Genomic DNA, 23,595 nt, shown 5'->3' on the forward strand with positions numbered 1-23,595 from the left:
TTAACAATGTTACAAGAATGAGGCCGTGCTGTAAATTTATTAATTTAACTTTTATTAATTCACTGAATCTTGAGTGGGGTCCAAATATCTGAACCAACTACTACAATTTTGCATTTTAATACAATTATTTTCATTGCAAAAAAAATATTATCATTAAAATCACCTTTATTTTGAATTTTTCAGTATAACTTTTCTTTGTTTTAGATGTTGTTTATTTAAACTGTTTATTTCCAAGTCTGTATTAGACTCCTTTCATGTGGTCTCAGACTTTTTGGGCCTACTGTACATCGTTTCTTTCACAATAAAATATAGTGATAGAAAAATAGCAAAAAGTGTCTTGCGTCAGAGTATGCATGTAACAACATCTAATTACATAATTATGTTCAAGACACTTGAACCAAGGACTCTAGAAACATTACTGGTCAACATTGAAGCGATAAAAGCACCGAAATTATAAGAATTCTTAAAAAGAGCAGCAATAGTTTTATATCCATCTTTCTTTAAAGCATTGGCGGTCCTCACTCAGGCCAGAGGAAGAGATCGGATCAGAGAGTCAGACGGGCCTCACCTACCGTTCCGCTCTCTCCTTATCCCATTAGGTGCTCTATGGCTGCCCAGTAAACCATACAGGCACAGGGATAATCCACCCTAACACTTAGGGACTCATTCACCCCTCTCTCCATGCCTTTTATATGTTGTTAACTCTATTATGCACAGGGGAAGGAGAAAGAGGGAGAGAGGAGAGGAATCTCGAGTCACATACAGGATCTGATAGACTGGTCAACGGTGGGTTCTGGGTTCAACTTCATTTACACGATTAAGGATATCAGAGCAACTTTAGACCTGTGCTTCTGTCACTGAGTGATTTGAGGAGTTTGAGAAGGATCAGCCACTATAATAGAGACAGTGAAAGGCAGTGGGATGATAATAAGAGGTTTATGGAGATGCAAGTGACATAAAGGGGGGAAAAGAGAGGGAAAGGGATACAGGGAGTTTTAATCTTCAGGAGGTTGTTGCAAGAATCGTGCATCTGAGCACTTTTTCAAAGAATAATTTTACAGGAAAAGTAGAAAGATTAAATGGTGGGGAGAAGAGGAGGGCATTGAATCTAAAATTTTTTTTTTTTTCATTCATTGCTAAAACAGAACAACCTCCTGGATAACAACCAGTCTGGTTTTAAAAGCGGCCACATGAGACTCTCAGTTATTGAAGCTCTGAGACTGGCAAGAGCAGCTTCCGAATAATCAGTACTCGGATCTGTTTGCTGATTTTGACACAGTTAACCACCAGATCCTCTTGTCAATCCTAAAGAAGAAGGGCATCTCAGGAACCACACTCCAATGGTTCAAGTCTTACCTCTCAGGTTGGTCCTTCAGGGTGTCATGGAGGGGTGAGGTGTCAACATCTAGCTAATGGGGTGCCTCAGGGCTCAGTGCTTGGACCACTTCTCTTCTCCATCTACATGTCATCACTACCAATTTTTTCCAATCACTGTAACGTTGATGACACACAACTCTACCTCTCACTCCAGCCTGATGATCTGGCAGTAGCTGCTCGCATCTCGGCCTGCCTGACAGACATTTCTTGCTGGATGAAGGACCACCTTCTTCAACTAACCTTGCGAAGACAGAACTGCTTGTGATCCCAGCCAACCCAACACTTCATCGCAGCTTCTCCATTCAGCTATAGGTTCGTCATCCGTAACTCCATCCAGGACAGACACAACCTTGGAGTTGTGATTAATGATCAGTTAAACTTCACAGACCACACTGCTAGAACTGCCCGGTCCTGAAGATTTGGAGCAACACAACTCCTTGTCCAACCGCTTGTTCTATCCAGACTGGACTATTGTAATGCTCTCTTGGCAGGCATGCAAAGAGTCGAAGAGAGCACCTTCACACCTCTCCTCATAAACTTGCACTGCTTGCAATTGAATCTCATCAAATTCAAGGCACTGATGTTCGCCTACAGAACAACCACTGGTTCTGCACCCTAAACTCACTACTTCAGACGTATGTGCCATCCAGAAGCTTTAATACTAACACTTACCATTCTATATCCATAAAAAAAAACTTGCTATGTGTACTATGCTAGACTACCTGGGACTAGTCACGGCAATTGCATATTGTTGCCATATTGATTGCTGCTGCTCTCCTCATTTGTAAGTCGCTTTGGATAAAAGTGTCTGCTAAATTATTTAATTTAATGTAAATGTAAAAAACTCCTATTCGTTGAGTGCCAAAACCAGGGTTATTATCTTATATTAACTAAACAAACTTTTCTGTTAATAAAAATAAATATTAGTTACAAAACTAAACGAAAATTAGAAATGTTGAAATTAGAAACCTAAATAACAATATAATCAATAAAAAAAAAAGAATATGACAATGCACAACTAAATGAATAAAAAATATACTAAAATGCACAATTAACATTAATTCAACATTTTAATAAAACTATAATAAAACAAAACAAAAACACTGGTCACAAATCAGTGTGTTGACATAATATTTATATAATAGAATAGAAAAAAAAGTTATATTATAATAAAATGACAAAATATGAAAAATCTGCATTTCATTCACAATTGTGGAATATAAGCACTAGATCTGAAAATCTATGCATGTGATGGTTTACCAGAGAAATGTACAAACAAACTGGGCTTTAATTAGAGTTGGTGTGGATGATCCATCACCTTTGGGCCTATGGGCGTTTGCACTTATAGAGGTTAATAATTTGCAAAATTGTTACATCTTTACTAAGCATTAATTTGGTACAATTTGCATATTAATACACAAAGGCATGTTTGACTTCACTGTGAGGGTGAACGAACCTGAGGTAAATTGTTAAATCAGTCCCACATTTATAGTAACAATATTTGAAAGCGTACACTTGGATGCATTAGTCCACTTTTTAATTGCAATACTTTGTGGAATTTACAGATGGTGTTTCTGTTCAAATGATGTTATTAAGAGGCCGTTCTACATGACAGTTTTCAACTAAAAACAGAAAAATCTGTATGAGTTTTGGCCATTTATTTGGCCGCAAATTTGTAAAAATTGTTATTATTTATATTACGTTTTCAGTCAATTTTTCTTTACAAATTAACTTCGCCACCTACTGGCCTGGCAGCATAATACAGCTTTTTTTTGTCGTTTTTACGGATCCGTGTGAACGGGACCGTTTTTTACAACGTTGTCATCTGTACATGAACGTTTCCAAAAAATGCAAAGGAATTTTTTTCCTGTTTTTAGTTGTCATGTAAACAAACCCCACATTCTGTCAGTCATGAAAATGCATATGCATACTGAGAAAAATCTCAATAAATTTGATTTCATATTGAATACTGTAAAATAACAATATCACCTCTACCAGAGAGTGATAAAGCAAAATCTATATGAAAATATAATAAAACTGCATATAATTGTGAATGATAAAACGTCAACGAAATGATAATATGAAAATTCAAAGGCAGGTGTCAACAGTGATTACAAAAAGTCACAAAAATGACCCCCCAGAAAAAAACACTGCAACATAAAGACTATAACATGAAAAAACAAATGGATATGATCAAATCTTTAAGCCAAGTCGGAGTTAGACAGAGTAAAAGCTTACATTTTTTTACTATCTTAATTTTAACCATCATGACAATATGGTTAGTTAAAAAAGTTGGCCCTAAACTAGCCAAAAAATATTTTCTTATATTTCCATATTATACAGGCAATTCTATGCAGTGAAAATGTACATGTCCTAATCAACTCATACATGACATCACAACATGTACTGTATCTGTACATAAACAACCTATTTCAATTCTATAGATAATTAAATATAACTAAAACTCCATATTAAGGCACATAGACCTGCTATCTAAGACCTTTGTGTGTAAAAACTATTTATTAAAACATCATTTTCATGTTTGTTCCCTTTATAGGACCTTTAAGCCAATTTATAGTTTACATTCTATTTGACTCGAAGGACTATATTTCGAGTTCACTGGCAAAAACATTACTTTAAAAAAAGGTACTTGTCCAAATAAATGTGTCACAATATGGATGTTTTTGTGCACTTTTATGACACATTCATGGCCAACCTAAGTTACTGTCCAGGCCAAAAGTTTCTAGATCAAATTCCAGGATGGAGTCCGGCAGACCTGATATGTCCTGGTCCAGCCAGGATGACGGGTCTGAAAAATGTGGAGAATTCATTGGTGAGAGAAATAAGTGAATGACAGGAGGATCTACAATGAAATATGACAAGACATTTGCACTACAGTATAGCCTAGTCTATGAAACAACAAAATCACTCATATTTCATTCACAAATCCTCTAAATTATCAAAATGACATGAAACCATGATCAAAACTTTGCTGAAAAATGTGTTCACAATCTACTACATGACTTCTGTTATCGGATTTATAGTTCATTCTTTTTAAGCAAGTAATAGGTATTTTAGTATAATTCTATATCATTAATAATTTAAAGTATATTCACGTGTCTCTTTGCTATGAAAGTTTCACTGATTTTTATAAAGTACAGTACCTGTCAGAAGTCTGGAAACATTTTTTTTTTTAAATGTTTTTTAAAGAAGTATTTTAAGCTCAGCAAGGCTGCATTTATTTCATAAAAAATGTGTAATATGTAATATGTGAAATATTATCACAATTTAAAATAATTGTTTTTAATACATTTAAAATTTAAATGTATTCCTGTGATGATAAAGCTGAATTTTCAGCATCATTACTCCAGTCTTCAGTGTCACATGATCCTTCAGAAATCATTGTAATATGCTGATTTGATGCTCAAGAAACATTTCTGATTATTATTATTAATTGTTGAAAACTGTTTTTGCTGTTTAATATTTTTGTGGAAACAAGTATACCATTCAAATCCATTTGTGGTAAGATAAAAAAAGAAAGAGAAATTAATACTTGCATTCATCAAGGATGCATTCAACTGATCAAAAGTGACAGTGAAGACATTTATAAATGCTACAAAATATTTAGATTTAATACATTTAATAAATGCAGTTCATTGAAATTTCTATTAATCAAAGAATCCTGAAAAAAACATCAACATTTCCACAAAAATATTAAGCAGCACAACTGTGATGGTAATAATAAAAAATAAAATTAAAGCAGGAAATCAGCACATTAGAATGATTTCTGAAGGATCATGTGACACTAAAGACTGTAATTATGCTGAAAATACAGCTTTGATCACAGGAATAAATTACATTTTACAAAACAATTATTTAAATTTGTAATAATATTTCACAATGCTTTTTTTCTCCTCCAGTGTGTGCTCCATATTCTCCTATATCATACTACACAAGCTACAAAAGCCTGATGCATCAAATATAATACTCTATATTATACTCTATACTCTCTATATAATAAAATATTATACAAATATAATAAAAAAGCTACAATAAACCATTTCAAAAATGAGATTTTTCTGACTATGATTTCACACTCCAGGCTTTACATGATTAAACTGGCAGCTCATATGTTAATCTTACCAGATAAGTTGATGTTGAACACATTTTGTGTGTCTCCAGCACTGCAGCTTTGGTTGTGTTCACTGCTTTCTGAAGCTTCACAGTTAAGATCTGACCCTCTACTGCCGCCTAGAGGATCCTTCTGAAGCGCTGCAAGCTGCGTGCGGAGAGAAATCTTCAAAATCAGTGGTAAATGCAGCTCAGCCACACACCATATGGCCAAGACAGTGTATACGTGTGCGATCTAAGCTGATGATTAATGAAAAAGCAATGTACCTGCTGAGACAGGGCCTTTGCTTGGCTAGGGGTAAGATGCAAGCCGACATACGATTCCTGAAACAAAAAAAGGTGTTTTTCATCATCTTCATTAAAGGATAATTCCGGTATTTAACACCTTGAGTCTATATTGTAGTTTGTTTTGGATGAACAAGAGTGGTGGACAACATTTTTTTGACAATGGTTCCTCTCTCGAGTTTTTGACTATAATAGAATTGGCCATGGACCCATTTAACATTGGAGTCAATGGGCATGTCCGAAAATGTCAATAAAACAGCCAATAATGTTCGTTTACAAAACTGTTAAACTCACCGAGTGGTTAGTGGTGTTCGTTGATGATTATAAACAATATATTGTCGCAATATATGATTCCAATCCGTTTATTTTGCTATAGTGGAACTATTTTCCACTACACAAACACTTCACAACCGTGTAACTTCCGCTCAATATTTGAATCTGAAGCGTTAGCACACTCCCGACCACTTGATGGCGATAACCGATGTTTATGTCTCGCGGGACACTCACGGTCACAGTCGAGTTCAACTTCATATTGCACTGGTCAGTGGTCACGTTTGTTTATTTCGCTTACTCTCCCGGAGCACAGTTGCTCTGCTCGCTAGCCTTATGAGAAACGGAAGCGAGCAAAAAGACTACATCGACCAAATGTAAACAGCCCCCTTTCCGTTTCCGGTAGCGCATTTATATTAACGAGCACTCAGTCCTTCAACAGAATTCAATGGGATTTTACAAAATGACGAATAAAACACGACAGAAACTGAATTTCGCAACACTTTTTGTTTCTGGAACATCAAATAACATCACTAATCACTCGGTGAGTTGCACAGTTTTGTAAACGAACATTATTGGCTGTTTTAATGACATTTTCGGACATGCCCATTGACTCCAATGTTAAATGGGTCCATGGCCAATTCTTTTATAGTCAAAAACTCGAGAGAGGAACCATTGTCAAAAAAATGTTGTCCACCACTCTTGTTCATCCAAAACAAACTACAATATAGACTCAAGGTGTTAAATACCGGAATTATCCTTTAAGTCTGGTTCATACACTCTAACGCAAACAGAGCTCACTTTGTTCAGTTCAAAACCTTTATCCTGCAAACTTGGATTTGCTCCGTCTACTTCACTTTCCTTACAATGAGTGACTTTCAATCCCTCTCCTTGAGTCTCGTGGACAGCGACTTTAGATTGGGGTTTTGCTTCCTCCTGCATCTGCATACAGTGTCTACGTTTCACCTGCATGTGTTGCAAGTCATGTGTGCCGGTCATATGATTCCAGTTTTTCTCCTGACCCGGAGAGGGGAAGGTTGCAGACTGGTGTAGATGTTGATCTTGATATTGGCCCTGTTGGCAAGGCAAATGCCACTGCTCCCCAGACATCTGCTGATGATGCTGGAACTGTGTGTAGAGCTGCTGATGAGGATGATGTTGTTGTTGTTGCTGCTGCTGCTGGGAAATCGCTTGCTGCGAGACGTGTGGTTGTTGAGTCTGGGAATGATACTGTAACTGCTGTTGATATTTAGCGTGCAGCTGTGAATGATGCTGCAGGTGCCGACTGTGTTTGTGAGTGTGATGTTGTTGCGTCTGATTGTGTGTTTGTTGATGTTGTGGCTGGTGGTCATTTTGAATCCACTGCTCCATCTCTGGGATGGACTGGTCCTGCGCCTCTGGCTGGAAATACTGCCGCATTGGCTGATGGGACAGCGGAGGAGCGGAGCGGAGATGCTGACTGCAGGGATATGCTGGTGGCTTTGTCTCCTTCTGAACTTTATTGGGGTTGAGAAGAGGAGCACCCTGTGGAAAACATTCATACTAAATTTTATCAAAAATAATATATGAATAGTATTATAAATAAAATAATAAATAGTCATATAAATAATGAGAACATAATAAATATTAAGAAATAAGACATTATGACCAGGAGATCTAGGTGATCCAGAGTATATCTGCATGTTTATGGTATTAAATATAAGACCTTTTAATGGCATTAAAAAAAAACTTCTTAAACTAAATGAAAACACTATGAGTACCTGATCAAAATAAAGCAAGTTTTTCTAATCCATGATGTATAATATATATATATATATATATACATATTTATTTATTAGGGCTGTCAAAATATTAATCGTGATTAATCGCATAATAGTTTGTGTTTGCATAATATAGTGTGTGTACTGTGTATAATTATTTCTATATATAAAAACACACACAATCATGTATATATTTAAGAAAAATTGGTTATATTTATATATTTATATGGTTGAGGGTCTCCTCAACCACCACCAATGTGCAGCATCCACCTGGTGATGCAACGGCAGCCATATTGAGCCAGAATGGACATGATGGACCATGATGGACAGAGGCCAATGGGCAAATTTGGCCAAGAGTAGGCCTAGGGGACTCTTTCCAAAGACATCCTTGGATTTTTTGTGACCACAGAGAGTCAGGACCTTGGTTTAACGTCTCATCCGAAGGACGGTGCTTTTTGACAGTATAGTGTCCCCATCACTACACTGGGGTGCTAGGACCGACAAAGACACAGGCTGAGCTCCCCCTACTGGCCTCACTAACACCTCTTCCAGCAGAAAGCTGGTTTTCCCAGGAGGTCTCCCATCCAGGCACTGACCAGGCTCAACCCTGCTTAGCTTAAACTGAGCAACCAGTCTTGGGCTGCAGGGTGATAAGGCAGCTGGCATATATATATATAGTTCAGTCATGAAACTCAAGAGTGGGCGCAGGCTGAGAGATCCTTTACATGCAATCACATCATTACTGCATTGCACAAGCTGATTGGCCTCTGCTGATCCTACAGCCAATGAGATTGCTTGCACAACATTTAAATAGTCTGGTCTGACTGACAGCATGTCTAGCGTGCAGAGAGATGTGCCAGTGCTGATATTTCTGAAATTTCAGATCTATAGCAGATCTAGTCTACCAAGACCAAATACATGAACACTGCCATATTCAATAACATGCTAAAACTATTTCAAGAGTTGTCATGATTCAATTATAGTGATGGATGAATAGATAGATGGGTGGATGGATGAAAGAAAATGGCTAATTCAATATATTTAAAAAATACTATAGTACTATATATATATATATAAAAAGTCAACAATTTTCATATCTTGCCTGTGATATAGAAGACATGGTTGGAGACACTGTGGGTGAAAACTGCTTTGGATGCTGCCAGCGGGACTCTCCACCACTGGGCACAATGAGTGGGCTGAGCTGGGCTCTCTTCCGTGACGTGGTGGCATGGGCGAGGCCAGTTACACGTGGAGAACCGGAGAGAGAGGAAGAGGAGCAAGAGGGAGATCCGCCAATTCCACTGCTGTGACTGCAGCGGCTGGCAGACGACTGGATGGACTGGTTACTCAGAGAAGAGCTACTGAGGGAGGACTGCAGGGAGTGGTTGCTGAGCGATGAATGCAGGGAAGAATTGCTAAGGGACAGGCGCAAGGAAGCGGAGCTCAGGGAGCTGGGTAGGGAGTGGCTGCTGAGACAGGTCTGGATGTTGGGATTGCTGTGTGAAGACTGGAGCAAAGGGTTGCTTAAAGATGCCTGAAGGGATGAGGAGAGACCTAAAAATACAAAATTGTGTCATTTATCTGCATCATGTTTGCATTGTTGTTACTCCATTGAAAAATGATCATAATGGGGGTCCTTGAAAACCCTCTGCAATTCGAAAATCATACCTGGCAAGTTAAAGTCAGCCATGATGCCAGGGTGCATGGAGGTGTTGTTCAGGTGATCGGCACCGCTGTGGTGCTCAGAACCCTGGGCTGCAGGAAGAGGAGAAGGCAGGTGCAGGCTGGAGAGGTCTGGAAGAGAGCCACACGTACTGAGGGCCGATGGGACAGGGAGGGAAGATACCTGCTGATCAGGCAATGGGAAGTTGCTGGAGAGACAGCAAACATACACTGTTTATAGAAGAAACACTGTGATAGCTTAATTACTGGGACTGAAAGGAACTTACTGAATAACAGGCATTTCACATTCTGATGATGGCATGGAGGAAAACTACAAAAGAAGATGCAATGGAGATCATGAGCATTTGGTTGATCAAATAAAGCGCCCCTGTTATGCGGTTTTAAAGGTTCCTGATTTTGTTGTGGAGGTCTCGGCTTCACATGCATCAGAAACATTGCTCATCACCTAATTTCTCAAAGAGTCATTGAAAACTTCAGTCTCATTGAACCCCTTCTTTCCTAGAATATACTCTGCTCTGATTGGTCAGACGGCCCAGTCTGTTGTGATTGGTCTACTGCTCACAGTGTGTGTCAGAAACAAAACGCCTATTACCATATCTGAATTTCAGCACTGGAGGCTTCCTCAGTTCTTGATACACAGTGATATGAACAGTAACGATGGCATCAGTTTTATGATATCAATGTCAAAGTGGATTTGCAGCACTGAAAACAGTGTCTTCTCGACATGTTGACATTGACAACACGATCTAAACTCTTCCGGGCCTATAGCTAGTGTTTGAGGGTCAATAGATGTTGTTCACGGGCAGCCAATGAAGACCAAAGGCTGGCATTATGCAAATTTATTACATAGGTATGTAATAGTGAGACTGGAATTACTGATGACTCATTTCAGCAGTTCAGAATCCATTATTTCTTTAAGGGGACAATAACTTTAGTTTTTCATTTTGATCTTTATAACCTTTTACATGCATAAACAGCTTTATTACACACCGCATGAAATGTAACATTCGCATAAGAAGCATAATAGTGGCACTTTAAGAACAATTCACCAATGAGGCAGAATAAATACCTTCTTTAGTTTGGGAGATTGTGTCTCCTCTTGAATATTTTCTTCAATTAGTGGTGCAGGATGCGCAAATCCTTGAAGAATAGGTTTCAATCAAAATAAGCAAGTAATTTAAGACAAAATACTTAGAATATTATATAAATAATATTTTCATGTCATGTTAATATCTGCCACAGTCTTATCTAAATGTGAAGTTTACAGATTATACAGCCCATTACATGTTAGCCTGTACTACCGTTTTTTGTGTTTTTTTAAAGTCTCAACAAGGCTACATTGATTTGATCAACATCAAAAACAGTAAAAACAATGATATTATGCAATATTATTACAATTTAAAAGAATTGTTTGCTATTTTAATTCATTCCTGTCACTTTTGATCAATTTAATGTGTCCTTGCTGAATTAAAGTGTTCACAAAAACAAAAAAAATCTCACAGACCCCAAAAATTGGAACGGTAGTGTATCTAACAAGATAATGCAACAAAGCAACTGTTAAACTCACCATGGTGTCTGGTTTGAGGGTTCAGGGTTTGGGCAGATTTGGGATGGCCGTGTAATTGGGTGTTTCGCACACTGGTGTGGAGGGCCGAGTCAGAGTTGGTTCTGAGAGGATAAACAGGATTAGAGAGTGATGGGCATAGTAAGCAGGGTGATGTGGGAGTCAATAACATTTTCTAAATCTTCCAGAGTTAAGCAAGTTCATCCCCAATTAGAGAGATCAGTGGGCGTAACTAATACCATTATTGTACACGCGAAAGAGCTGATCTTGGATCAGCAGTCTTCTTCCGACTTCTGTTTACCTATTTAGAGCTGTCAGAGGAAGACGGACCATCTGGCTCTTCTCAGTGGCAGAACAACTGGACCAGTTTCTGCTTGGACACAAGCAAAAGTACTTAAAAGTACTATTCAAAGTACTGGCACTAAAATAATTCAGGGAGCTCAAACCCCATGATTGTGCACCTAAAGGTAATGACATGATTGTGGTAGACTTCAGCACACTTTCTTCTATAACCTTACCTTCTCCAGCTAGGACCTCGAGGAGGAGAGAGGTGGGTAGAAAGATAGGGAGCGCTTTCAAACTGTGAAATGAAGTTAAGGCTTAAAAAGAATGAATTTTGGCTCTTCTCAGACCTTGCAACCATAAATTCTGCAATTGTTTATGATTACTGTTTTAGTATTTTAAAAATAATTTACAGATTATACTCTAGGTTTGGGGCCGGTAAGGTTTTTTCTTACAGTATGCTAAAATACAGTAAAAAAATATAAATATATATAAATATTATTACAATTTAAAATAACTGTTTTGTATTATAGCTGAATTTTCAGCATCATTACTCCAGTCTTCAGTGTCACATGATCCTTCAGAAATCATTCTAATATGCTGATTTGAAGCTCAATACATTTTTATTTTTATTTTTACTGCTTCATATTTTTGTGGAAACTGTGATCCACTACCATTCAAAAGTTCAGGGTAAGATTTTTCTTCTTTTTTTAAAGAACTTAAAGGTATAGCGGAGGATTTTCTTTTTCCGGGTGGGTAGCCTATACTATTGGTCCACCTAAGTGTCAATCATTCTGGTGATATGTTTACGTAAGGCCGTCGTACGTGCTCGTCCCTATGTAGTTTTCGCTTTCTGCGCATGTGCACTTTCAGGTGTAAATGTGTGATGAGTTACGGTTTCAGCCATTCCTTTGAAAATGGCTGAGGGTCGAAAGAGAAAAAATGTATACGAAGTGTATGATAAGAAGAGAAAGGCCACAGAATATAGAAACAAGACCAGAGTGATTTTGGGTGAATATTTCACACGCTGGCATGCGCTAAAAGCAGAGGTTGGGCTTTCCACTGATGCCGCAGTCGCGAAGATTCTACTAGACAGGTAAAGTTTGTCATGCTATTTGGAGAAATCCATTTAAAATCACTGCTAGTAAAAGTTAATGTAAGCTATGATTAGCGATGCTAGCCGCTTAATAGGCGTTCCCTCTTGGGAGCAAATAGAGTGTTGCGCATGTGCATTTGAAAAAAAATTGGAGAGGGCGGGTCTTTTCTAAAATTAGGAAAGATCCTCCGCTATACCTTTAATACTTTTATTCAGCAAGGATGCATTGTCACTATTATCATCAATGCCGAAAGAGCTGCTTAATATTTTTGTGGAAACGGCTAAACATTTTTTTTCAGGATTCTTTGATGAATAAAAGGTTCAAAAGAACAGCGTTCATTTGAAACAGAATTTCTTTGTGACATTATAAATGTCTTTATTGTCACTTTTGATCAATTTAATGCATCCTTGCTAAATGAAAGTATTAATTTCTATAAAAAAATCTTAAAGAATGTTTTGAATGGTAGTGCACTTAGTGTAATCTTATATTAATATTCCTTTCATATTACTATAAACATGCATCTGTAAGATTATCAGCGGTAACACTTTATTTTAATGCTCCACTTTAGACATTCTACTAACTGTAAGTAACTTTGCAACTACATGTTACTTACCCAAAACATAACACCTAATCCAAACCTAACAGTCTACTAATACTCTACTGAGAGCTAGTTGACATGTAGTTGCAAAGTTACTAGATCGTCTAAAGTGGACCATCGAAAATAAAGTGTAACCTTATCAGCCATTGTGAAAGTGTGGATACATGTCTCCTGTGCGGCCTGCCAAGAGGACTGGGCTGGACGTCTCTGTACTCTTCATCTGCCTCTAGGAGCTGCTGTGTGAGATAACTCGGGTACTGTAAATAGCAGAAAGGCAAATCAAATGCAATTCATTCTAAGTAAAAGGCCTGACATTGAAAAAGAAACATCCTTTCTGCCTGTTTCTCCTTTATTTTATAAGGAGAGGAGGATAATAATGTCTAAAAAATGCAATCAAAATCCCTCACCTGGCTCTCCGTGGAGCATCTTGAGATCTGATTGACATTTGGCAGCGATCCTCCATAGTACGGGACCAAGTCACTGGTTTGCCGAACTCTCTCAGCCTGAACCTGAGGAGGGAATGAATAGATGGTCACAGTAGCACAACACAAATCGCTCTCTCTCCCCCACAGACTGCTTTACCCTCAGGGGAACAAACACCTGTTACATCATAATTTAAAACAGACACCGTACCTGGGATTAACAGATCCCTTTGCCTCATTCTGCAACACTGATGTGAAACAGACCCTAGATGAGTGACTGACAAAGTGCTATTTATGTGCATTGACATAATCCACGTCTTGAACCTGGTGAATCACAAGTCCATATACAGATTGTAACGTAACCCATTTAATCCCATACAATCTTACTACAATTTACTTTTGATTTTAAAGGGTCTAATGCTATCTAGATTTCAGGTGAACCTTTTTTTTTTTTTTTTTTTTTTACATCTGCTGTAAGATACATGACCAGAACTGTTTTAAACATCATCATAAAGCTACAACTACCATATGTGGTACATGTAATATTTCAAAGGACTAATGTTATTTATTATGGATATTGCTGTCTCATATAAGTCATGATCACACATGTAAACACTGAGCCCGATTTTTAGCTGATTGATTCACATTACAGACGTATTGTTACATTAAAACATTAAAAGTACAACGAAATATGCATTTATTTGTGGACAACAATTTCATTTTCCTTATGTAATTATGTTACATCATTGTTTGAAATTGTATAATGGATCTTATAGTCCAACAAGTAGTTTTTGTTTCCATCCAGTTAAAATCGTGACCAGGAGTAAAATACAGACTTTTCATTGTTTTTAAATATTAATGTATTAATATAAAATAATATTAAAATATTATTATACAAAAGGCAAGTAGAAGTAGAAATACTTTAGCAGGGGAAATGGGATTAAACGGGTTAATGTGTACCAAGTGAACAATCCCCAAACATAAATGTTTACTATAAAGTATTTTTTTTTACTTCCTTTTTGATTTCTTGTTTCTGACATCGCACTTCCTAAGAACCCCAGTAGCTGTACCTAAAGCTAGTTGTCAGGAATCAATAAAACTGAGTTTAAGCAGCGGCAATAACATTATAACGGAACCCAGGTCAAATATATGACAAGTGTCGTAAACACGCCTGACATGTCCTGTATCGAGTAGACTCACCCTGATGGAAGTAATGTCCATCATAACCTCTCGGAAAGCGGCTGTGTCTTCAGCCTGTCGCTGATTGTGAAGCGCGATTTTCTCGCTGAATTTCCGCGGATTGCAGGTTCCAGGCGCTGGTCCGGCTCCGGGCCCCTGTCCGTGTCCTATTTCCCCAAGCATAGCGCCTGACAGATGCATTATTTCGTCAAATAAGAGAAAGTTAGCTTGCCAGAGTTCGACAAGTGACCCAAGAAAGCAAGACTTTTGACAACGGTGAGCAATGCATTGTGGGTAACGCAGTCCTGAACGCTGTAGTAAACATCGTTGCCAACCTCATTCGTTATCTGTGAAGTGCACACGCCCAACTACTGTCGAGGAGGGAAAAAACAACTCTGGTATTTCGGGAAACGTAGTTTATACCAATTTAACGTCTACCATGCGCCCAGTTTTGTTGCCAGACTTTCTGTCGCATTAAAAAAAACTTCCTAATTAAAGTAAACATTGAAATACTTGTACTTAAATACTTTTATACAGTTTAAAATATTGAAAAAAAAGTAAATAAATTATGTTATATTTAAAATGTTACAAAAAAATCAATTTAAAATAAAAAATTAACAGTATTACGTTATATTTGCCATTTTTATTCGTTCCGTCAACAGTAAATAAATAAACAAATCATTATTTTAATAAATTGACGTTCTTAGCTGTATTATTATAATTATTACGGAAGAAAGAAAAAAAAGTGTGGGCTTCAAAAAGTTTGAAAACCAATATTTTAGACAATTTGATACAGCACTTTTAATAATAAATGAAAGATAAAAATTAGAGAAACATATGGTCACTTTGCATATCTAATACATACATACATACATACAAAAAAAAATCTGCGTACACTTATTTGTTTCTCTTTTTTTCACTTCTGACAAAATCCTCAAAGGACTACAAACGATTCGTCTTAAAACTACAGTTCCCATGTAAACGTCATCCAGTGACGTCTCTTCTAAAGCCTGTGGATTGATTTACTTCCGTTAAGCTTAAACCACAGCGGCTGCTAACAGAAACATGTCTGATAGAAACATGGAGGAGAAAGTTGAGCAAGCTACAAACAGTAAAAATATCTCTCTGCCTATGTCGAGGGTGCGATTAATCATGAAAAGTTCTCCCGATGTGTCCTGTATTAACCAGGACGCTCTTTTCTTGACAACAAAAGCAACGGTAATTTGGTGTGCTATTAATCAATGGTCAGTTTGCAGGCTAAAAAGCTGTTTAGTTTTTGGACGCTATGAACATTTACGACACCAGTTAACTTTTATTTTAAGTTCATATCTCTCGCATTAGTAAGAGCACTAGCGAACGACTCTTATATCATTGATGACTGATGTTTATATTACTGTGTGACATCTTCATACTTTCCTCATAGGAGCTTTTTGTCCAGCACTTGGCTCTGTCCTCATATAAAAACGGTTCCGGTAAAGGGACAAACACACTGTCATACAGTGATCTGGCCAGGGCAGCAGAGGAGTCGGAAACATTCCAGTTTTTAACTGGTGAGGCCTGGTCCTTTTGTAATGATGACACACAATTCAAACTACATGAAGTGGTGTGTGTAAACAGTTTTGTCTCTTCTATTTGTAGATATCCTTCCTAAGAAAATCTTGGCCAGAGATTATCTGAAGTCACTGGAAGAAATGGACAAAGATGATGACAACCTGTAGTGATGAATAGCAAGTCAGAGGAAATCACTGTGAACTGGTTCTGACCCCTTCCTTACTAGAAAAGTGGATAAAGTCATAGGACGTTGTCTTACAAATAAGGACATTTCACCCAAAGAGTTAATGTTTTAGAGAGGTATAACATACATGTTTTACTTACTGTAGTCTGTATGTTTTAGCACCCACTTACACTATGCTGTTTAAAATGTTCAATAGCCGCTTCAGATTCACAACTGGACCACTGAGAGCACAGGACACCAGTACACGTGGTGCTGTGTCATGCATCGGTGGTGTTTTATTACTACTTGACACCATGACATGTATGTTTTTTGAAGATTTTTTTTTCATTCGGCTGCAACAATCCAAACATCTATACAGTCCATTCTATTCATTGTGAAATTAGACTTTGCTTATGTATGCGTCTTCTAAATAAAATTATATTTCTCAGGGTTTAGAGAGGTATTTTAGAGGTATATTTGATGACCACTGATGCTTTAACATTTTAACCACTTCACCGCTGAAGATAAAAATACATTTGATTCATGCTCGAGTCTGTACTGCAGCTGAAGATGTATCTAGTGCACTGTATAGTTTTTAAATGCTTGAACAGTTTGATTTTGTATTTGAATAAATGCATTTGCTGATTATGTGTTCATCCTATTTTTTAATATGGCAATCAGTCATGCAAAATCAAATGAACCAAGTGACATTTTTCTTGATCCCAGACTATTTTAGACAGATTTGGCATAACAAAATTGTACCTTACCATTTATTATGGAACAGTCTTTAGTCTGGGGGTATAAAAATAGATTTTATTTCTAGTACCTAGTAACTCACTCACTTAATAGAGTGGAAGAACGAGGGGAAAGGGGAACGTACCAAAAGAGAAGTACAGGATGCTGTTAGCATGCATGCAGTATATGGTCATATATGTCTTTATTTTATTTTTTTTGTGATTAAATGTAATAAAACATGCATTAGTATGTTTTAACATGGGCTTGTGTTGCTCAAATTAAATTACTGGGGTAGTAGTTTGGCCAGTCGAAGTTGCATAGTGTTCAAAGACCTCTCCAGATTGGCAAGGTGTTTCTCCAGAAGTGCTGCTACTTGCTCCCTGTTTGCAATCGAGTCTTTCGTGATTTCAATTTGCTCCTTCATACTAAGAGAGAGAGGGAGAAATTTGTTTCATGTGTTACAACATTTTTAAATTTATTTGATTTAGGAGAAAACAACCTGTGTTGACATTATGTAATCATATAGGCTACCATCTCTCCACTATCTCCAACATAGAGTGCAACAATCGGGTTGCGGAAGAAGGATGTTTTTAAAGTTATCTCCATAGAGCTGTTTATTTTTTTATTGATAATGACCTATATTGGCTGCAAGGTTGTTAAGTGATGGACTGATTGTATGTACTTTTGTTGAAGCCATCAGCCTGTAACTTTTTTTTTTTTTTTTTTTACAAGAATTATGTTTAACAGTGGAATTCTTGTTGCAAAACTACATTACTCATGATTCTGCAAAGTAATCTCCCCAAAATCCCAACTGGTGTATTCGAGTCAATCTCCCTACACTCTCAAACTACTTAAAGGATTAGTTCACTTTAAAAAAAACTTTTGCTGATAATTTACTCACCCCGATGTCATCCAAGATGTCCATGTCTTTCTTTCTTCAGTCGAAAAGAAATTAAGGTTTTTGCTGAAAACATTTCTCCATATAATGGACGTCAATGGGCCCCAAATGGTTCCAGGTCCAAATGAGTGTCAGTGCCGCTTCAACGGGCTTTAGACGATACCAGACGATGAATAAGGGTCTTATCTAGCGAAACGTTCGGTCATTTAAAAAATAAATAAAAAAGTTTACGTTTTATAAGCACAAATGCTCGCCTTGCTCTGTTCTGTGATGCGCGTTCGTGACGTCACGTAATACGCAATTACGTTGAAAAGGTCACGCTTCACCGAGTCAGTGTTTACAAATGTGCGGAAGGAGGACCATACACACATATTCAAATGTCAGTTTATCGTTTAAAATGCCCATTGCGTGTGGGTATCCTGGGTGTTGTAATATTAAAAAGCCTAAAAGAAAATTTTCGTAAGGACAGAATTTTTTTACTTTTCATAGAAGCGTGACCTTTCCAACGTAACTGCGTATTACGTGACGTCAGGAACTCGCATCACAGAACAGAGCAAGGCGAGCATTTGTGCTTATAAAACTTAAACTTTTATATTTATTTTTGAAATGACCGAACGTTTCGCTAGATAAGACCCTTATTCATCGTCTGGTGTCGTCTAAAGCCCTTTGAAGCGGCACTGACACTGTCATTTGGACCTTGAACCGTTTGGGACCCATTGAAGTCCATTATATGGAGAAATGTTTTCATCAAAAACCTTAATTTCTTTTCGACTGAAGAAAGAAAGACATCGACATCTTGGGGTGAGTAAATTATCAGCAAAAGTTTTTTAAAAAGTGAACTAATCCTTTAATGCTTGTACACACCTAGGATGACTTGAGGATGAGTAAATCATGGGCTAATTTACTACCATGCGGTTCAGTCTGAAGGTCTGGCTACACGAGACTAGTTGAAACCCCACACAGCTCCATCGGAAATGAAAGTCTATCGGTGATGGAGATAGTGAAAAGACGACTTTACAGTAAAATTCTGCTTAATGTTTTTAACCCCACAAATTACCATGGAAACATTCAAAACTCAAATTACCTTGAGAAGGTATAATGCTCTTTCTCCTCCTTCCTCTTCTCATCCAAATCCACGAACACCTTCTGCATTGTATCGGCAGTCTCGGTCACGACGAGATGGTCAGCCTGGACGCCCTGCACATCGTCCCTGGCCTGTTGATCGTAGGACGCCCCCCCCTCCTCGACACCACTAGATCTGGATACAGCGTGCAGTGCCGCCCTGTTCTGCAGCACGAGGAGGCGGGACCTCTCAAACTCCTCTGGTCCCGCTATATCATCCCAGCACACAGGGGAGGACGGAGGCAGCCAGAAGCGCTGAGTGCAGTTGGCCGGTCTGCCGGGCGTCTCTCTGAGAAAAGGACTATCTGCTGGAAAGCTGTTTAGGAGCTCGTGTAATCCAGAACCCCAGTCCGAACCGTCCAGCTCAAGCTCGGTCACTACGCTGCCCACTGAGTACAGCAGGAAAAGGCACCGGGACAAACACGTCCATCTCATTCTATCCTGGAGCAACCGCATACTGGTGCTATCGAACAGACACTAAATAGCAGTAAAAGAAAGCGATTTTTGTTAACTGCCCTTAAAGGGATAGTTCACCCAAAAATTAAAATTATGCCCTCAAGTCATTCTAGGCGTATATGACATTCTTCTTTCATTCTTCAGGCTCTTCCAAGCTTTATAATGGCAGGGAATGGCTGTATATTTTTTGTAACTAGCTTCCGGCAGATGGCGAAAGAATAATCCTTGGCCACGACGCACAACGTAATGGCGAGCGCGGAAGCGCAGAGGATAGAGCAAAACAAAACACCAGTCACGAATTTGAAGTCTAAAACGAGAAATGTTGGAGGAGGAGCTTGAGTTTGTTGCCCATCCCTGTTTAAACCGCAAGAGTTTACGCTACTCCTACATCATACATTGTCAAGTGTTACTCTTTTGGCCTAAGTTGATTTGCGTAGGCTGTCTCTATGAATAACTAGCTACGGAAGCTAGTTATTTTAGTCGATGAAGTTTTAAATATGGATAGGCCTATTTGTCTCACACGAATGCATCGCTTCGCATCAGAAGGCCTTTATTAACCCCCCAGAGCCGCGTGGAGCACTTTTATCATGGATAGATGCACTTTGATGGACTCATAAACACCTAGGATGACTTGAGGATGAGTAAATCATGGGCTATTTTTCATTTTTGGGTGAACTATCCCTTTAACTGTGAACTGCACCAATGTGAGCTTAGTGCATCAAACCCATATTCCTGACTTGGTAAGCACATGATGCATATACAGCTGTAATCAAAATGATTCAACCCCCATTGGAAATCAGGTTTATTGGCTAAATGTACAGACTTTCAGCTGTTTCACATCTGGTGGGATTTGAAGGCGGCGACTGGAGCACACAAACCCAAGAATATTACTGAACTAGAGGCCATTGCTCATTTCTCAGAAACGCTGCCAGAAGCTGGTGTCTGGTCCTACATCTCATTTGCAGCAGGTAATAACAGCAAAAGGGTGCTCTACGAAGTACTAAAGATGCTTGCCATGAAGGGGTTGAATAATTTTGAGACAGCAGAAAAATTTGGGGAAACCACTTGAAACATTTATTTTGTTGAGGCTATTTCATTTACTTTTGATTTGTTCATTGCAAACAGCTGAATGTCTGTATATTTTGCCAATAACCCTGATTTATGGAGGCTGAATAATTATGATTGTGTTTAAGGTTTAACAATGAAAGGACTTTGAATAAATCAATAAACTGCTATTTTGGGGTAACACTACATCCTAGAAATAACATTTTAATTTCAATATTTTTTTCTGGCATGGTGCATATGTAAAGGCTGAACATTTATGGGGGGAAAATGCATTTTTTTCACCCGTCAAAAAGTATTAAATTTGGTAGTGTACGAAAGGGGGGCTTTAGCAAACTGCCCCCCAAAAGTCTTAATTATTTCAATGTAGGCTAGTTATCTTAAAGTAAAAAAAAATAAAGATGTACATTAAACAGACATTTTTATTACAACAGAAATACCACATGTACATACCAGACAGGAGGGACTTCAAATGTTGTCTTGTTACAGCTGTTGTATTTTTAATTCATTGCTTTCCTTTTAATACGTTATTAAAGTATCTTTAAGATAAGTTAGTTGAACATTATTAACTAGTAACTGCATTATTCTTTACTGTTTTGCTGACATCTACAAAATAGTGCATTAGGTTGCCAGTGGTACCAAGATACAGATCCAAAAAGGTTATAATGAAGTGGACGACCCAAAATATTTATTCTTTTGGATTTTACCAAGAAACATAATGCAATAATTTTAGTAAGGTTAAATGATAATGGCAGCCACCCGTCCCAAAGGCCACTTATTTTACAGAATAGCAAAATAATGATCGTTTTCAAATAAATTTCCCCAACACTCCTACTTGTGTTGGTCAGACAAAGAGGTCGAAGTAGGCTATTACCATTAGGCTATGAGCTGGTCTTGATGCTAAAACAAATTTTTTGATTGTGCCAAGAATTCACACTTTTCGATAGAATATAAAGCATTTAAACATCACATTCATAAACGTTACATTAAATTCATCATTTTGTTTTACTGTTCACACTCGGGAGAGACGTTGACTTAAACGGACGAAATTCTAAGATAAATAAAGCTAGTTTATGAATAAACATTTCGTCAAACTGTCTCGCAAAATTAACATACGTAAAGACACGTTTATGAAACGTAGAAATGCCATCGTGCATTTAAACGTTATTGGTTTAAGAAAAATTCCTTTAAAAACAGAGCTAACGTCTCTTTAAGAACTTTTGGGCTTGCAACTAGTAAGTAACGCAAAAACATTTGACACCTTGAAATGTTAGAAACATTCAACATTTAATATAAACTTACCTCAGAGACTGTTGTAGATCAGCAGGAAGAAAAAGAGCTCGCGTGCTTCTCATAAATGAGCTATTGGAAAATCTGACTCGCGCTTCACAGCTCAACTCAGAGCTGCTCACAACTCATTTGATTTGACTAAAGTTAGTTACGCGAACTAAAGGAGCCCTTTTATTTTTACGAACACAACAATATTAAACTAAAACCATAAGCGTTAATATACAACGCGACAGAGTGAAATGGAAAGACATTAGGCTAAACGTCTTAAAGATGTTCTTGCAGTTCCAAGGTTTTGATCAGCTGAAAGAGTGGCCGTGTCTCAATACCTCGTGTGCTGCCTATCTAGACAGCATTTTTGCACATCATTTGCGAGCGGAATAACATGGCTTCTATAACACTTTGTAGGTATGCACTTGGTTTTAAAACACGGCCATTGTAAACTTTAAGGACTTCCCTGTCTGAGAACATGTTTTTTTTTTTTTCATGTTGAAGTTAGAAAGTTTAAAGTTAACTCTCAGACCAAACGCCATGACTATTGTTTAACAGATATACTAGGATTGTCTTTAAAAAGCCTTACTTATTTGATCTAAACTGTACAATGTACATGTTAGTTTTGGAGTGTAGTCTGAGAAGAAAAATAAAGCACCAACTTTGGCCTCAGGCAACATTGTTTTTTTGGGTTTGCAAGAATCCACACAATCTGCGTTTACTTACAGATTGTTGTTTGGCGATCTAGGAAAAAACATAAGCATAGAGGGAAGTCCAACATTATCTCAGCAAACAGGAATGGAAAAAACCTGGCAAAAGCAGCAGAGATCCAGACATCAGCAGAGGCTATAGCATGTCCAAAAAACATAACATCTGGCATATAAAACATTAAAACCCAAGACAAATCAGTCAGAGGAAAGTAAGTTTATTAAATGATGCAATACACAGTCAAGCGAAAGTGAGCTATATTAAATGATACGTTTTCACATTATGTTTTTGCAGGGTTTACAGCATATCTCGGTTTGTAATCTTGCTGGTTAAAAAAAAAAAGAGCTCACACTACATTATCAAGAAACAACAACGAGGAGCTTAGCAGTGAATGCAAACACATGAATCAGAAATTAAAGACTTCACCATGACAGGAATGACAGCAAATTTAATTTGGCATGTTATAAAGGAGCAAACACAAGGTTAAATGAAAGAAATTGCTGATGTGAGAGGGAGGTTCGATGCCACACGGCAGTGCAAGAAAACCTTCGAATAGAAACTTTGGTCGCTCGGCTCTTCCATGACTAACATTGGACATGGTTTTCAAAAAAATAAAATTGATTATTCAACTAGAGTGTCCCAGAAATAATTGTTTGTAATACACTTTGAGAACTTAAAAAAAAAGAAAAAAGATGATTGTCAATTAACAGAGCTATTAGGGGGTGGGAGAGGAAGAAAAAAGGACACTCCTACATTCTCAGGAGGTAGTTTTAATGGCAAAAACATATGGCCTGATCTGAAGTGACTTGCATGTTGTAATAGTGCATATTTTAAGGCCAGGTATTCTTCACTATGATCCATCCATAAATGCAGTTCTAAGGCTACATTAAGACACAGGTGAGGGGATTGGGGACGAGAGGCAATAGCAGATACAGCCCTTAATGGCAATTCCTGAGTCAACTGTAACTTTTGAC

General features: G+C 37.7%; 3 protein-coding genes across 6 annotated transcripts; 1 reads left to right on the forward strand and 2 right to left on the reverse strand.

The window, feature by feature from the left end:
• Window positions 1–2,431: 2,431 nt before the first annotated feature.
• On the reverse strand, window positions 2,432–15,024 carry crtc2 (CREB regulated transcription coactivator 2). Of its 4 annotated transcripts, none has more exons than XM_079591626.1 (14): window positions 14,670–15,024; window positions 13,455–13,556; window positions 13,212–13,304; window positions 11,589–11,650; window positions 11,372–11,440; window positions 11,074–11,174; window positions 10,576–10,646; window positions 9,773–9,816; window positions 9,492–9,694; window positions 8,926–9,377; window positions 6,865–7,587; window positions 5,776–5,832; window positions 5,521–5,656; window positions 2,432–4,186 (listed from the first exon to the last, which is right to left on the reverse strand). In XM_079591626.1, the coding sequence occupies exons 1-14, from the start codon at window positions 14,847–14,849 to the stop codon at window positions 4,083–4,085; spliced, it is 2,397 nt and encodes a 798-aa protein (XP_079447752.1). In that variant the 5' UTR covers window positions 14,850–15,024; the 3' UTR covers window positions 2,432–4,082. The 4 variants fall into 4 exon arrangements, with proteins under 4 accessions (XP_079447752.1, XP_079447751.1, XP_079447749.1 ...); XM_079591625.1 differs by having other exon boundaries at window positions 2,497–4,186; window positions 11,372–11,443; window positions 14,670–14,983; XM_079591623.1 differs by having other exon boundaries at window positions 2,899–4,186; window positions 5,521–5,674; window positions 11,372–11,443; window positions 14,670–14,984.
• A 689-nt stretch (window positions 15,025–15,713) lies between these two features.
• On the forward strand, window positions 15,714–17,008 carry chrac1 (chromatin accessibility complex subunit 1; the record flags this gene model as incomplete). The annotated part of the gene is made up of 3 exons (XM_079591628.1): window positions 15,714–15,866; window positions 16,072–16,198; window positions 16,287–17,008. The coding sequence occupies 3 exons, from the start codon at window positions 15,714–15,716 to the stop codon at window positions 16,364–16,366; spliced, it is 360 nt and encodes a 119-aa protein (XP_079447754.1). The 3' UTR covers window positions 16,367–17,008.
• A 148-nt stretch (window positions 17,009–17,156) lies between these two features.
• On the reverse strand, window positions 17,157–22,362 carry LOC306987410 (uncharacterized protein). Its single transcript, XM_079591627.1, has 3 exons — window positions 21,938–22,362; window positions 19,080–19,594; window positions 17,157–17,522 (listed from the first exon to the last, which is right to left on the reverse strand). The coding sequence occupies exons 2-3, from the start codon at window positions 19,571–19,573 to the stop codon at window positions 17,381–17,383; spliced, it is 636 nt and encodes a 211-aa protein (XP_079447753.1). The 5' UTR covers window positions 19,574–19,594; window positions 21,938–22,362; the 3' UTR covers window positions 17,157–17,380.
• Between the last annotated feature and the right edge of the window lie 1,233 nt (window positions 22,363–23,595).

This window comes from Phoxinus phoxinus, assembly GCF_949152265.1.
Source record: "Phoxinus phoxinus genome assembly, chromosome: 19".
In the NCBI taxonomy this organism is placed as follows: domain Eukaryota; kingdom Metazoa; phylum Chordata; class Actinopteri; order Cypriniformes; family Leuciscidae; genus Phoxinus; species Phoxinus phoxinus.

Coding starts and splice junctions, on each gene's coding strand:
- LOC306987410 (XM_079591627.1), bottom strand. CDS start 19,573: ATGCGGTTGCTCCAGGATAGAATGAGATGGACGTGTTTGTCCCGGTGC. Junction 17,523..19,079: donor GAGCATTATACCTTCTCAAG/GTAATTTGAGTT, acceptor TCTCTCTCTTAG/TATGAAGGAGCAAATTGAAA.
- crtc2 (XM_079591623.1), bottom strand. CDS start 14,849: ATGCATCTGTCAGGCGCTATGCTTGGGGAAATAGGACACGGACAGGGG. Junction 11,175..11,371: donor CCTCTGACAGCTCTAAATAG/GTAAACAGAAGT, acceptor TTATCCTCTCAG/AACCAACTCTGACTCGGCCC. Junction 9,817..10,575: donor AATCTCCCAAACTAAAGAAG/GTATTTATTCTG, acceptor CTTCTTTTGTAG/TTTTCCTCCATGCCATCATC.